Genomic DNA, 14,663 nt, shown 5'->3' with positions numbered 1-14,663 from the left:
GGGAGTGGGTACCTGTGAAAACCAGGTACTCTCTCCCACCCAAAAAGTGCCAAATATGGCAGTGGAGGGGGGGAGAGGTGGAGCTCAGCTTTAGGTCTTCAAAAGAAGAGTGGATGATTTATTGTGCAGAAATCTTAGATTTAAAAGGACTGTATGACAATGTATTTAAAACCGGATTACCTGAAGCTGGACAGAAATTGCCATATATAGAACAGAACCTGCAGGTAATCTCATAGTACACACGAGCTAGCAAATATCATTTGTAAAAATCAAAACATCTACGTACCGCAGCTGCAGCACTGAGGGAGGATGAATCAGATGGTGTGGAGAGCTGACGTGAGAGAGGGGTGTGAGATGAGGCAATATCTGATGCAAGACTGGGCCCTGCTGGGTCCACCTCGTGTCGCCCTAGGAGAATGAGAGGAAAAGGGAAAAAAAAAAAAAAAAAGAGAGGGTTAGCCCAGAAGTCAATCACAGGGGTGTCGACACTTGTATAAAACAGGCTTTGTGCAGTTTCTCCTTTACCATCTCTTTCTATCGGGCTGAACTGGCGTTTCTTCTGATGGGGTAGAGGGACGATGAGTGAGCGCTCAGGTTTCAGAGCTTGTGATCTGTCAAACTTTAAGGTGCGTTGCAGGGGGTCCAAGTGCTGCTTCGAAGAGAGCTCAGGAAAAGGCCTATGTAAAGTTAGTTCTGCAATAAAAGAACATGGGTGAGAAAACATACAATACACCGCCATCCAGCAGGTTACTGCATCAGGATCCAATGTTCTTTTAAAGCAGAACTAAAGTTGTGTATGTGTGTGTTTTTTTTTTTTTTTATGCAAACACTTTAAAGCATGTGTGTCAAACAAGGCCCAAAGAGCGAATGCAGCCCGCCAGGCCATTTCATGTGGCCCTCGTACTTCTCCTGCAGCGCCCCCCTCCTCTCCGCACCCATCTTGTCTCAGCAGTCGGCAGCAGCGAGGACAGAACTCTTCCTACAGATCCTATGCTCTCTCTGTGCAGCCACAGCACCCCCCCTCCCCCTTGTCTCTTCCTCCCCTGTTCTCACCATTTAGCACACTGGCAATTTGGCAGCTGACCTCCAGACCTTGAACTTTCTGCTTCCCATCTCTGCCCCTCACTTCTTCCAAGCAGCAGCACAAGGTAAAATAAAGGAGATGCACTGTGATTTAAGGGATGGTAGGGGACTCTTAACATCTGATGTAATGGGATGTGGGGTGCTCTGGACATCTATTCTTACAGATACAATCGGCCCTTTGAGGGCAATTATAAGGCTGATGCGGCCCGCAATGAAATTTTGACACCCCTGCTTTAAAGGATAAGTTCACCTTTAAAAAAATAAAGCACATTCAGGAAACAAAAAAAAAATACATTTAATTATTATTATTTTATTTACAGGAGTCGGTCAAGCTTTGCGCCCCCTATCAGTGGATCACGAGTGCAATCTCAAGGCTCGTGCAGAAACTGCCTACAGCTCTTACCTGTACCTCTGTAAGGGCAGACAGTTACTGAGCAGTAAGCAGTGTGAACGAACTACTAGTGTTCTGATCAGCGCCCTTGCAGTCCATTAATACTACAAGTCAGTTTGCCGCAGTGGCAGAGGGGCCCTGTAGTTTATTCATTCACAGATTTCTCTGAATTAATGAAGCAGCTGTGCGGGTGGAGCGCTGCACAGCCGTACTGTTTTCATAATGTGATAGCGATGTGTAACAGTGGAGGGTCAGGGGGTGCTGCATTAGTAGCATGTTACACCGGCATTTAAGAGTGGAACATGTAACCTATTACTAAAAGGTGAACCTATCCATTAAAAATGCAAGTTAAAAATAGTGCTTACGTGCATACTTGCGGCTTTCTTAATAGGCCTCCTACTTGCTGTGTGGGCACAGAACAGGACCCTATGACCCCAGGATTTGATCTCTGCTAACTGCAGTTCAACCTTTCCTCATCTCCCACTTAGTAGGTCACTAGCCATTATACAGATGTAAGGGCTTAGAGACCATCAATGTGCAGAACACAGTCTCCCCTGACGACACAACCCAGTGTTCTGGGTTGTAAAACAAGCAGCTGGCAAAAGAAAGGGAGGATTTGTGGTGGGGGAACACTATGACTAACCCAGTTCCTGACATACAAAGAAAGTAGTTCCTGCGGAGAACTTCCTGTAATGAAATGATTACATCACTTCTCTCACCCCCTTCATCACCTCCCGCCAACACTGAAGAGGTAATGTATTATGCTCTACCTTATTCTTTTCTCCAGCAGGGTCTCCCTCTCGCTATGCATTGTGGGTAGGCCCTCGCCATTTCCACATACAATGCAGGACTGCTGGTTAGGTATTGGGCAATAATAATGCCAAAGTTTGATTGCCAGTCAAAGCGCCAAACGGAGGCTTCAGGAGACTGGTGGCCCAGCACAGCATTACAATCCTTTTCCTCTACCCCTAGACTAAACGGAGTGTCATCAGCAAATTTCTTGTTTGGAGGATCCTCCTGAGGTCACCTATGAAGGGCTCAGTGTGCACAACATATCTCTCTCTCTATCCATCTATATATATATATATATATATATATATATATATATATATATATATATATATATATATATATATATATATATATATATATATATATACACACACACACACACACACACACACACACACACACACACACACACACGCCTTGAGCTACTGCACACGGTTATTCTGAAAGCAGAAGACAACTGGGCTTATTTGCCATTTTTGTCCTACTCACTATGAGTATGTAAAACTCCAAGCGTGCGGTCTGTGCGGGCAATCTCTGTGGTGGAGGAGACTGAATTAGAAGATCGCTGCTTTAGTTTTTTGCTGGATTTCAATCTGTCCATCTTGTTGTGGGAACGGAGGAGCGCATGGAGTCGCAAGCCAGCTGGAACATCTAGAAGAGACATACAAGATAAGAGTCACATGGTTTAGAGTAGGACCCTCAACAGTGTTCCTTTTACCTGGTTTCTTTTCCTGGGTCCAGCTTGCAATCAAAAATGGATATTGACTTAACTATATAAGCCTACTGCCCGGCAAGATGCATCAAATCTAGTGATCATTAGTGGACAACAATGGTAATTTATCCCGGAGGCTATCTGGTTAGCGTTGTTTTGATAGTGAGTTGGTATTAAAGGACAGCAAAGTAGATTTAGTTTATTGTGGCAGTATAAAGTACACTCTGCATATTAAAACACTGCAAAATAGGAAAAGGTCCAACTTTGTGGGACTTTACCTGCCGGGTGAAAAAGAAAAAAAAAAAAAACCATAGCACGCAAGGCCACAATCAGGTCTGCAGAGAAGTTGAAGACAAGGCTGCTCGGTGAAAGGACGCCCACACATCCTTTTTTCCTGGATCCGGAGGATGGATAGATCGTTTTAAACAATTTGTTTGATAAAATTCTGTATGGATTTTTTACATACTTTGATAATGTACTTTCCTATGAAGATTGTAGAACAACATTTGAGCTGGTAAAGTCCCACCAAGAGGGACATTTTCCCATTTTGCTTTATATCTGGGATGTGGGCCTAACTTGCGTATCACCCATACCTTTTCAAATTTCTAAATTCAAAAATAATAAACTTGCCTCTGCACATGGCTAGAAATACAGAGCCTTGCTGTATAGGTTTTTTTTTAGAGCACAAAAGCATGATGTTGAGGTTTTAAAAGAGCCTGCATTTCAGTATGGTTTATGAGCCTACTGGGTATTATCCTTACTGAGATTTTGTGGTTATTGACTCCTGAAGAAGGAATCTACCTCCATGGTTATATACCTTCCTTAGACCTAGAATAAATTGGAATACCCCCTAAGGTGCATTATACAGAACCATTTTAATTCTTTCAAAAAAGTACCATCACAAAACATAAAAGTTATGTGGTCATTACTGTACACAACACTGACTGAATGGTGTGTATTGCCTGCAGTTCTCCTTTAAAGAACCTGGTCACAAAAGGAGAATACCAGTTTTAAAGCTTCTCGTGGATGGCCGCTCTGTGTTGCTGCTGCACTTTGGGCTGCTCCTTTATTTTTATTTTTATTTTAAAGTTTGTTTTGTAGTAACTTTTTTTGTACACTTCATTCACTGCCATTTCGGACAGCACGATGTGCTGTGCTGCAGTGCGATTCGGGGCTGGTGCGCTGCGCTATAATGCAGCATGTCTTCATTTTAGCACAGCACAAGGCTGTGTTGCAGTGTAAATGGGACACATAGAAAAATGTTTTATAAAGCTGTAAAACATCTGTCACCACATCTAGTGTGAATTGGTCCTAAAGTTGACTCCGTGTAAGTGAAGCCACAACCTAAAACCAACAAGTGGTTTGTGATTGAAGAAATGGCACCTTCAATCACAGGTTACAGAGGTTATCCGTTTTGTGACAAATTTCCACTAATGCTTGTCAATAAATTATTGTATAAAGCGGAAACTAAAGAAGTTCAATGTATCTCACCAGCTGGGAAGGAGAGAACCGGGTGAATGGCAGGATCCATCAGCGTCAAACGTTCAGACAAGGGATCACTGTATGGGAACTGGGTAGAGAGTCCTGGGAAGGTGGCACACATCACACATGATGAGGAGACCTCGCAGGGCCGTGGGACACTGCTCTGGACCTGTGTGAGAAGACATAGAAGAACACGTGTGATCATGGAACCAAAGGAAGAAAGAAAAGAACATATGACAAAATACAACCAGAGGAAACTGGTAGCCTATCTGGACCCTTCAGTTTCAAAGACAACGCCTCCTCCTAAATAATTTATTCTACTATTTAGGCTTTCATCAAAATTCAGTGCATCTACCATGCAGGTGGAAAACTACATGAACCTATTGATAGTTCCCGCTACAGTCTTAAGGACAGATGACTAAGCCCAAAAGCAGGTGCAAGAGTTAGAATAATTGATCTTATCCTGTTTCACTTGCAATTTCCACATTATTTTGTTCAGCTACATTTGAGGCTAAAAAAACCTTTGCTGTCATGGAGACAAGCAGAGGTAATTTTTTTCCAAGTCTTTGTTCATGAGAAAAAAATAAAAATTAACAATCACGTGTTTGGATTGGATAAAAGGTGATCAGGATTCATTATGTGTGACCCAACTTCAACCAACACTACTAGAATCTGAGAACTAAAGCCCCATACACACGTACCGAATGTCGGCCGAACGATCGGCCGTCTTTTGTCCGGTGCTGTCCTGTCGGTGGAAAAGTGCTAAAGACTGCACACGAATTTTGTCGGCCAACAACAGCCGACTGCAGAAGTGATGCCATGTGATGGTTAACTTTCCGTGTGTTTTTTCTTCTCTGAGCATGCCCAGTCTTGCTCCTCTGCTGTTAGTCGGCCGAATTCTGTACTGACTGGCGAACAATTGGCCGTTCTGGTGACGGCCAACAAAAATTTTATAGCCTGCACACCAGATTCCGTTCGGCCGAAAAGTCGCAGTCGGTTGTCGGAAGCATCATACTAACAAGCCGACAATCGGCCGATCGTTCGACGGCCGAATATTTACGGCCGACAATCGGTACGTGTGTACGGGGCTTTAGACTACACAAAGTCTTCTATAGATGGGCTTATATGGTATGCTCACATTTGTCAACAAAGACATGTACAAAGACTGCGCCAAAACATTACTCAAGAGGAATAATGGTTTTATACCTCCTGAATGTGTCGATACTGCACCATTGGAGATTGTCTTTTCTTTTTTAACATGTGCTAAACCATTTTAAAATACATCAAGACTAGTGAAGTTACCGATTGAATTGATGGCATGATTTTATCAGCCTTTCTACTGCTTGAGACCCCTAGTGGGTGAATTATGGGAGGTGAGCAGACACTGCACCTGGTGATTGCAGCACGTCACTTAAGGAGTTGACACACCAAATCAACCACTGATTGCTGCTTTGATAGAGACCTCTTTGGACTTTTCAACTCTATTTTCCTTATTTTTGCACTTTTCAAGTGATTTGGCTCACCTTGGACTTATTTGTCTTGTTTTCACTGTATTTCAACCAGAGACAGAGTCTCGCTAGCACATTGCACTTTTATTCGTTTTTGTATCTACTTAGCAATTTTATTTATTGTATAGATTTCACATGGTTTTTTAACCTATTTTTTGGGTAGCAATGTTATCAGTTATATATTCATTTATTCCGATTTGCACTTTTGTATATTTCATTTGATTGCACTTTAGCCTATCAGAGACAGCGTCTCTGCACTTTATTGCACTTTAGTAAGCTACTCACATTATTTGATAGATCAAGTTCATGCATGGTGGTTGATTTAGGTTTTACACTGCGATTTTTTACTCAATAAGTTGGGTCTTTTTAGCAGCGCTACCACATTTATTTATTTATACATCTATCCTATATGTGGGAACAGATTTAGGTGGTAACAGCAGCGCTTATCCACTCTAATATATTTTGGTTTTTACTAGGTGAGCGCAGAATTACTTTTGGTTCTTAAATTACCACACTAAACCCCAAAGACGTGAACTATTGCCTTTAAACGATTAACCCCCACAATACAGGTCCTCTTACCTTCCGATGGAGGGGAAGGATCCGGTCAGGCCTCACCACCCTCCTTCTCTTGCAGTGGAGGACAGGCCTTGTTCTTGCACACACACAGCTGCCGTCGGATATGGTGGCTGCGGACTTAGTGGACGTTTGCTCTTCAATCTCCGAGCATGAACGCTGGGAAAGCCTGTTGGAGACCAGATATAAAAACTTTTCATTGTGGCAGAGACAGAAAAGGACATAAGGTGGAAGTCCTGAAGGACTCACTTTACTTTCTCACAGTCACCAGGGTTACTTGTGATTTAGAATTGTAGAAGGGAAGAAAAAAAGCTAATCAACACAAATCTTGTTTAAAGGAAGGACAGCTTCAGCCACAATTGCCATTTCAGTTTGGCATGACTATGGACAAGATGAAGCTCATCCAGGCCCCCTATTTAAAATCAAGGTCATGGTGTCACACCATCTTCTTTGAATCTTTGTAAGTTAAAACAAATTAGTGGGGACAAAGAAAGGTGTTAACCATTGCCCGGCCACGTAGGAGTGAGCAGATACAAGAACAGTGGGGAAACATCACTGGTGTACTAGATTGAACCCAGTGTTTCTTGACCAAATTATACATTTTGTGCTAATAAAACAAACTGGCAGGATCAACAGGTATTAAACAATAACACCAACTTAAAGCCTGGCACAACATTTATTCACATCGACTTCAGCTTGTAAAAGAGCGGTGTACACAGCAAGCTCTCTCATTGAATGGAGAAAGTGGAAACGGAGGTGAATTCCTGGTGGCCAGAGAAGTTGACGCGAACAGAAGAGAACATATTTGCAAAGTTGTGCCAATTAATTGGTGCATTTTGAGCTGAAGAGGCAAATCAGCATGGCACCACAAAGCCCAACTGAGTGGTATCAAATTTTGGGGTTATTCAATGATGGACCATAATTTAAAGAGGTTGTAAACCCTCTCTTGGAAGTTGCACTTATAGGCAAGCCTTTATTAGGGCTTACCTATAGGTACTGTAAATCTCTCCTAAACTTGCACCGTTTAGGAGATATTTACTTTTAATGCAGCCGATGACGTCACCGGCGCATGCACTCTGAAGGAACAGTCACCCGTGCCGTTTCATCAGAGCCCTGTGCCGTGAACGGGAGTGATGTAATCGCGTCTTTGGCCAATCAGATGGCCGGAGGACGCGAACCAGGAAGCAGGATGGCCAACATGTTTGTCGCTGTGCGGGCGGCACTGCAGGGGCTTCGTTCTAAGGTAAGTATTTCATATTGAGCTAGTATGCAATGCATACTAGCTCATTATGACTTTGTCTTGCAGGATTTTTTTTCTTTTAATTTTTTTGTGCAAGGTTTACTTCCTCTTTAATCTCCACGGTGACGCCAGTCTAAAAGTTTCCCCGAGGTGTGTTGCTTGAAAATATTTTTGCAAATCCGGGACACCCAACTCGCCGAACTACTTGGGCAAGGTCAGAAGCGGCGATGAATTTGGTGTCTCCCACGTGTCCATATACAATAATACAGGAGGACTGTGAGCGTGTTTGAAAAAACACCAAGGGGCCGCAGATGGGCAAAGCTTGAAATAAGAGGAGAAACTTTGGTAAGATGCACATTTTAATGATATTACAGTGCCCAAACTAAGAATGGAGGCCTTGGTGCCAATTAGACAAGGAGAGTACGAACTGGCTCTAAAAGCAGAGAAAAATTTAAATCAAAAGTGCAGGGGCAACTGCGGAGGAATCAAAGCGCCGAGATATTTCAGCGCTGTAACGGTCCACCTAAATTTAGGTTTGCATGTAAACAGAAGAGAGAATGTGGTATTGCCACCCTCATCGCCTCAGCAAAAGTTAATTGGCAAAGTTAATTTTAAGATTGGAGAGGGCTCCGTATCCCTCAAACTCACAAAGGTGGTTTGGGAAAGATCATATCATCAACATAAGCTGAGATCTTATGTTGAATACTTCCAACCCCCAGCCCCTGGATATCGGGGTTTTGCTGTACAGCAAGCTTTTACAAAGCATTTGCAAAGCTTTGCCTTTTAAGTATCATTCAACTCTAGTAATAAATGTTAAACAGAGATCTAAATGGACTGCTGTCACTTTAAACAAGCTGCTTGCAGTCTTCAAGCTTGTTGAAAGCTTACTGATTAATGCTAGCAGCTTCTTTAACCACTTGTAGATATACTGCGGCAAGTCGGCTCTGTCTTTATGAAACGATGCAGCTCTACTTTGTTTCGCGGGACCGCTAGTGGGGGTGCGCGCACAAGCTGATTGGCTACAGTCAAAACAGCAGGCCAGGCGGCCGCCATTGCTGTTGTAAACACAGCAGACAGCTGTTTTGTCAGTAATGAACACAGGGATCCTGTGTTCCTCTTATTTAGGAACACAGTTATCGGTGTTCATTCAGTGAATACAACCCCCACACAGTTAGAAAGCACCCCTAGGGATATATTTAACCCTCTAATCGCCCCTGGTGTTAACCTCTTCCCTGCCAGTGTCAGTACAGTAACAGTGCATATTTTTAGCACTGATTACTGTAGTAATGTCTCTGGTCCCCCCAAAAGTGTAAAAAAAAAAATCTGTTAAGTGTCTGATCTGTCTGTCTAGTAAAAGACTTACTAGTAAAAGAAACCAAATAAATAAAAATTACATAAATCTTTCCCCTAGTTTGTAGACGCAATAACTTTTGTGCAAACCAATCGATATATGCTTATTGGGATTCTTTTTTTACCAAATATATGTAGCAGAATACATATTGGCCTAAAATGATGGGGAAAAATTAGATTTTTAAATTTTCTGCTTTATAGCAGAAAGTAAAAAAAATATTTTCAGAATGGTGGCTTTTTTTTTGTATTTTGCACACAAAAAAAAAAAAAAAAAAAAAAAAAAAAAGAAGGACATCAATTTTATTTGGGTACAGCATCGCATGACCGCGCAATTGTCAGCTAAAGTAACGCAGTGCCGTATAGCAAAAATGGCCTGGTCATCAAGGGGGAAAACCTTCCAGTCCAGAAATGGTTAAAGTGACAGTCAGCAATCCTATTAAAAGCTGCGTTTAACATTCCCAATGTAGACCTGAAGAGTTCTTAAAAATACTTCCAACAAAACTGCCCAAAGGTTGCTAAAAACTTTGCAAATGCTTTTTAAAAGCATGCTGTACATGCTGCTCCTATACAAGCTGAAGCCTGTGTGAACTGAAAGGGAGCCATTGACACAACTGGCATTTGGGTTTACATACACACTGAGGTTCTATGAATTTAAAGAGCAGCTAAGGAGAGCAGAAAGTAGACTAGACACCATCCAAGTGGAGGTTAAGCAATGAGGGGAAAAAAACCGACACACTGAGGTTTAACCATTTTATACAAAAAAAACCTCATCTGGGCTGAATTTGGCCCTGAATTTAATGTTTTTATGACAAAACTAACGTGAGATAAAACAGTTAAACCAAGTCATGATTGATTATTTGACCCTGAAGAAGTTCATCTTTGGTGTACAACATTGTTTTTCAACTCCAGTCCTCAAGTACCCTCAACAGGTCATGTTTTCAGGATTTCCTTCAGATGAAACGGCTGTGGTAATTACTAAGGCAGTGAAACTGATCAAAATCAGCGGTGCAAAATAATGGAAAGCCTGAAAACATGACCTATTGGGGATACTTAAGGATTGGAGTTGAGAAACATTGGTGTACACATCTAAAAAAGGGGTGATGGGTAGTGAAAGGTTTCTTATCAATGAGGCTGATCATGCAATTACAAGGAGGGAAACCCAATAAGTTTTAGCAAGGTCCTCTCCCCCCATTTCTACAAGCAGGTGACCATCTGCAGTAAAATGAGCGAATATCCTGGTAATGCATCTTGTTCAGCTTGAATAGATATTGCCTTTTTTTTTTTTTTTTTTTTTTTTTTAAACCCAAGTTTTACTTTAAACTCCATATGCTATTCTCCCAAATTTCCTTTCTGACAGCTGCATTTTAAACTACAAACTAGCCACACCATGTTAAAATAAAAAAAAATAAATAAAAAAAGCACTATAGCTACATTAGTACAACTTCTTTAATACTGGAAGTAGCGTGAACTATCAATGGTTAGGGGGGAAAAAAATCTATTAGCCTGAAAATAAGTTCGGTCGTCCACAAATCATACTCACATAACAACTCCATTAATGGGCTTCTGCAGGATTTTCGGTTCTGTAGTTCCAGTTTCAGCCTACAGAGTGAAAACAGAAAAGATCAGTCATCAGAGACAACGGCATTATTACATTGGATTGAATCAGATTGATCACATGAAGATGCAGTTACAAGTAGGCGTCACCAGAGGGGGATAGTGCTGTCTCGAGTCGCTCTTCAGCCAGTTCTCTACAAATATGCTGCAGTAATGACACCAGATGGGAGGGGTGTGAAAATGCCAGATTATGGGATGCAGTGTAATAACTAAAATAAACCCTTCCTGTAATATATGGGGGGAAAAAATAAGCCAAAATTTTCCAGTGTTTGAAGGAAAAAAACACTGAGTAGCATCAGCTAGAATGACTGCAATATATAACCACATCAGTATGTTTGCTGGGAAGGTCTGATTCAGGAAAAAATGACCGACTCCCATCATGCAATGGAAACATTCAAAGCCTTGATGCGTAAACTCCGCTGTCAGTCTGCATGATGGGTTTCATTATGTGGACCTGGTGTAAGTGAAGTCAGGTTATTACAAGTGTGCCTTGAACAGACCATGATGCTCTGCTATAAACAAAAAATAACTAATCAGCTGCAAACCAGCCTGTCCCTATGTGGGCAGGGAGTACGGTGAATGGTTCTATAGAAAGTGTTCCAAATATACGGAGCCAAATGAAATAGGAGAAAAAAAAATATTTTAACTGAACATACTAAAAACAATAGCAAGTCCTGTCTCAATTGCGGTTACCTGCATTGGTAACTTATAAGTTTATCTACTCTGCCCTTTCCTGTGTTTACTAAGGTGATTATAAAATCAAATTCAGCCACAGGGTGGTGCCCTTCTAAAGCTGTGAGCTTCTGCAGCAGCGGAAAACAAATGCATTGCAAGCAAGGTAAACAAACAACAAATAAAACATGGCTCAGTGCCGGTTCACACTTCTGCGATGCGGGAATGCTGCGAATTCGCAGCCTGTTCCCGCATCGCAAACGCACCCTTGGCAGTTCACACTGCCATATGCGATATGCTGGGGGTGTCAATGAAATGTTAACGACACCCCCAGTTTGATCGCATATCACAGTGCGATCTTTACAGTTCGCACAGGATGGATCGCACAAGTGTGAACCACTGTGCGATCCGATCCTGATGCGGCTAAAAAAAAAGGTCATGTGCGACTTTGCTGCGGGTGCAGTGCGAATTTAGCCATATGTATGGCTGAATTCGCATCACACAGCTGATCGCGTGTAATGAAGGAGCAGTGCGCTCCAATATTACATGTGATCGCCGCAGCCGCACAAGTGTTCTCTCCTAATTTTCTGCATTTAAGGCTCTCTCCCTAAAACGGTCAGGAAAGGAGGGACCCTTCTTAACAACGTTCATTTTATGGGGTCAGCACGCTCTCCAATTAACTTTATTTAATGTAGTTGGAAATGGAAAAAAGGGGGCACCCAAACCTTCAAGCAAGATCTCCCATTGCCAGGGCCTTTTAAAAGTAATAGAAGCCATGAGGCTGCACCAGCCCACAAGGTGCTAATACTGAAATATAACAAAGGATGAAATGGCCCTTGAAGCAGACCAAAAAAGAAATGCTGAGAAGAAGGCTGACAAAGCAAACACCTTTAGCACCCATTTACACTCACTGGAGCGATGTGGTGCAACTCATTTTGGCACATGAACACACATTGTGGCGCACTAACAGAAATGCTACACATTTTGGAACACGATAGTGGGAATGTGCTCTTCCAATATGCTCTCTGTAAATGGGATGTGACTGGACCTTCTTCAAATATACAGAGAAAGCAGGATACAAAATCCAACAAGTGATTCAAATACAGCATCAGGGACGATACCTACCATGGATGAAATGTGTCCTGTGTGTTGGTGGCTGCTGTGTACATCCTCTGCCTCCGTATATTGGTTTTCACAATGAACACTGCTCTGAGAATGGAGGATGGAAGGATGAAAGAAAGATCTGCCTCTTCCAATAACAGAATGCTTTTCATTGTGTAGCTTCTATGAATGGAGAAGGGGGCTGAAAGGGTGGGGGGTGTATCTGGGGGCAAAGAACTTTAGATTTCAAATAACCAGTCACGAGCACAGGACACTTCATTCATGGGAAGGATCGGTCCTGGTGATGGGGTTTTTTGTTTTTTTTAGGCCTCATGCACACCAAGCATTTGCTCAGCACCTCTAAATGCCTTTTCTTCTAGCAAGAGAAAAGCTGCCTTAAAAACACAGTAAAAGCCACGCTTTGAACATGTTTGTGTGTGTTCTAACACATTCGGCATTTTATTGGCCTGAATAATGGCATTTTTGACTTACCGTAAATCAATTTCTCGGATGTTCATTGACTGACATAGCTCCTGGTAATTATAACCATTGGGTTAATCCCCCCCCCTCCCCTACAGGAGTAGGACACTAGGCAGAAAATAATTCTGACTACACCCACAGGTAGTCCCAGGGGGTATACTCCCTCTCTCTGCTATAGGCACCCAGATTTGTTACAAGCAGTTTCAGGAGAATATTAACTCCACAGAGGGGTGGGTGCTGTGTCCATCAATGAACATCAGAGAAATGGATTATATTGTAAGCCAAAAATCCCATTTTCAGTTTCGTTCATTGATGGACCCAGCTCCTGGTATTAATAACCATTGGGACGTCCAAAAGCAGTGTTAAACATGAGGGGTTGAAAAAAAAAAAAAAAAAAATTCTCAAGGCTAAACATTAGCCAACCAGGCAATAGGCGCTCAGCCAAACAACTGGAGCCCACCTGAAAAAAAAAACAATACACCCTCAAAGAGAATCAGGTCCTCTTAAACAGCAGCCTGCAAAACCTTGGGGCCAAAGGAAGCATCCGCAGATGCCAACACATCCACTTTATAAAACTTTGTAAAAGTGTGCACTGACAACCAGGTGGACGCCTTGCAAACCTGCATCACTGACGCCGGGTAGAAGGCCCAGGAGGCACAAAGCGCCCTATTAAAATGTGCCATGACAGAGAAAGGAGGAACCTGACCCCTGATGGAACTGGTCTGGAACTGGTCGCAGAGAAAGCAGACAATCTTTTGCAAGGTCAGTCCGTGAGCACAAAGAGGGTCTGATTTCCTGACTCTGTAGCTGCCAGATACACCCTAATTGCCCGGACCACATCCAAGGCAATTTCCTTCAGATGTTTAAGCCTGGGACACAGGGAAGGCAACACATTTTCGTCATTCAAATGAAAATCAGAGACAACCTTTGGAAGGAAAGATGGACAGGGGCAAAGAACCACCTTATCCCTGTGAATCACCAGATAATGCTGCCTGTTCCAATACCCTGCGCACAGAGGCGATAGCCACCAAAAATGCCACCTTTTGGGACAGCGTAAGCAGGGGAATCTCCCAAATATTTTCACAGGGAGGCTTCTGTAGAGCTGAAAGCACCAGATTGAGATCCCAAGGCAGCAACAGAGCCTGCACTGGGGGGACCAAAAGTCTGACACCCTGAAGAAAGGTATGCACCAGGGAATGTGTGGCCAAAGGTCGTTGGAAGAATACCGCCAAAGCCAACACCTGGCCCTTGATGGTAATCAAGGCCAACTTCTGTTCAACCCCCTGTTGAAGAAAGGTTACGATCCGAGGAGTGAAGATGGACCATAAGCGACTCACACCACGCAATGTATGTCTTCCACGTACGATGGTAGATCTTCCTAGATTTCCTAGCTTTCAACAGTGTAGGAATCACAGATTCAAATAAAAACTTATCTTTCAGTACCTGGCTTTCAACAGCCAAGCCATCAAAGCGAGCGACTGTAAAGCAGGATGGAAGATCGGTCCTTGGGACAGCAGATCCTCCCTGGGAGAAAGCTTCCAAGGAACGTCGGCGACCAACCGCACCAGATCGGTGTATTAAGCCCGACGAGGACAGAAGTTTGAGAGGAGGGAAGGCAAAAATCAGCTGATACTGACCTCCACTGGGCCACCAGTGGGTCTTTGG

General features: G+C 42.8%; 1 protein-coding gene across 5 annotated transcripts in view; it reads right to left on the bottom strand.

Annotated features, from left to right (window-relative positions):
- Positions 1-14,663, bottom strand: part of KANSL1 (KAT8 regulatory NSL complex subunit 1) — a 233,457-nt gene that overhangs the window by 27,843 nt on the left and 190,951 nt on the right. For 4 of the 5 annotated variants that reach the window (XM_082271986.1, XM_082271987.1, XM_082271988.1 and 1 more), the window contains 6 exons: positions 10,672-10,730; positions 6,548-6,710; positions 4,470-4,629; positions 2,756-2,917; positions 526-693; positions 287-408 (listed from right to left, as the gene is read on the bottom strand). In XM_082271986.1, coding sequence (XP_082128112.1) covers positions 287-408; positions 526-693; positions 2,756-2,917; positions 4,470-4,629; positions 6,548-6,710; positions 10,672-10,730 — 834 coding nt within the window. The remainder of the gene's footprint in view (positions 1-286; positions 409-525; positions 694-2,755; positions 2,918-4,469; positions 4,630-6,547; positions 6,711-10,671; positions 10,731-14,663) is intronic. The other variant, XM_082271989.1, reaches the window with a different exon arrangement.

This window comes from Pelophylax lessonae (genome assembly GCF_965119305.1).
Source record: "Pelophylax lessonae genome assembly, chromosome: 11".
Lineage (NCBI taxonomy): Eukaryota > Metazoa > Chordata > Amphibia > Anura > Ranidae > Pelophylax > Pelophylax lessonae.
This window is presented reverse-complemented; position numbering and strand designations above follow the sequence as displayed.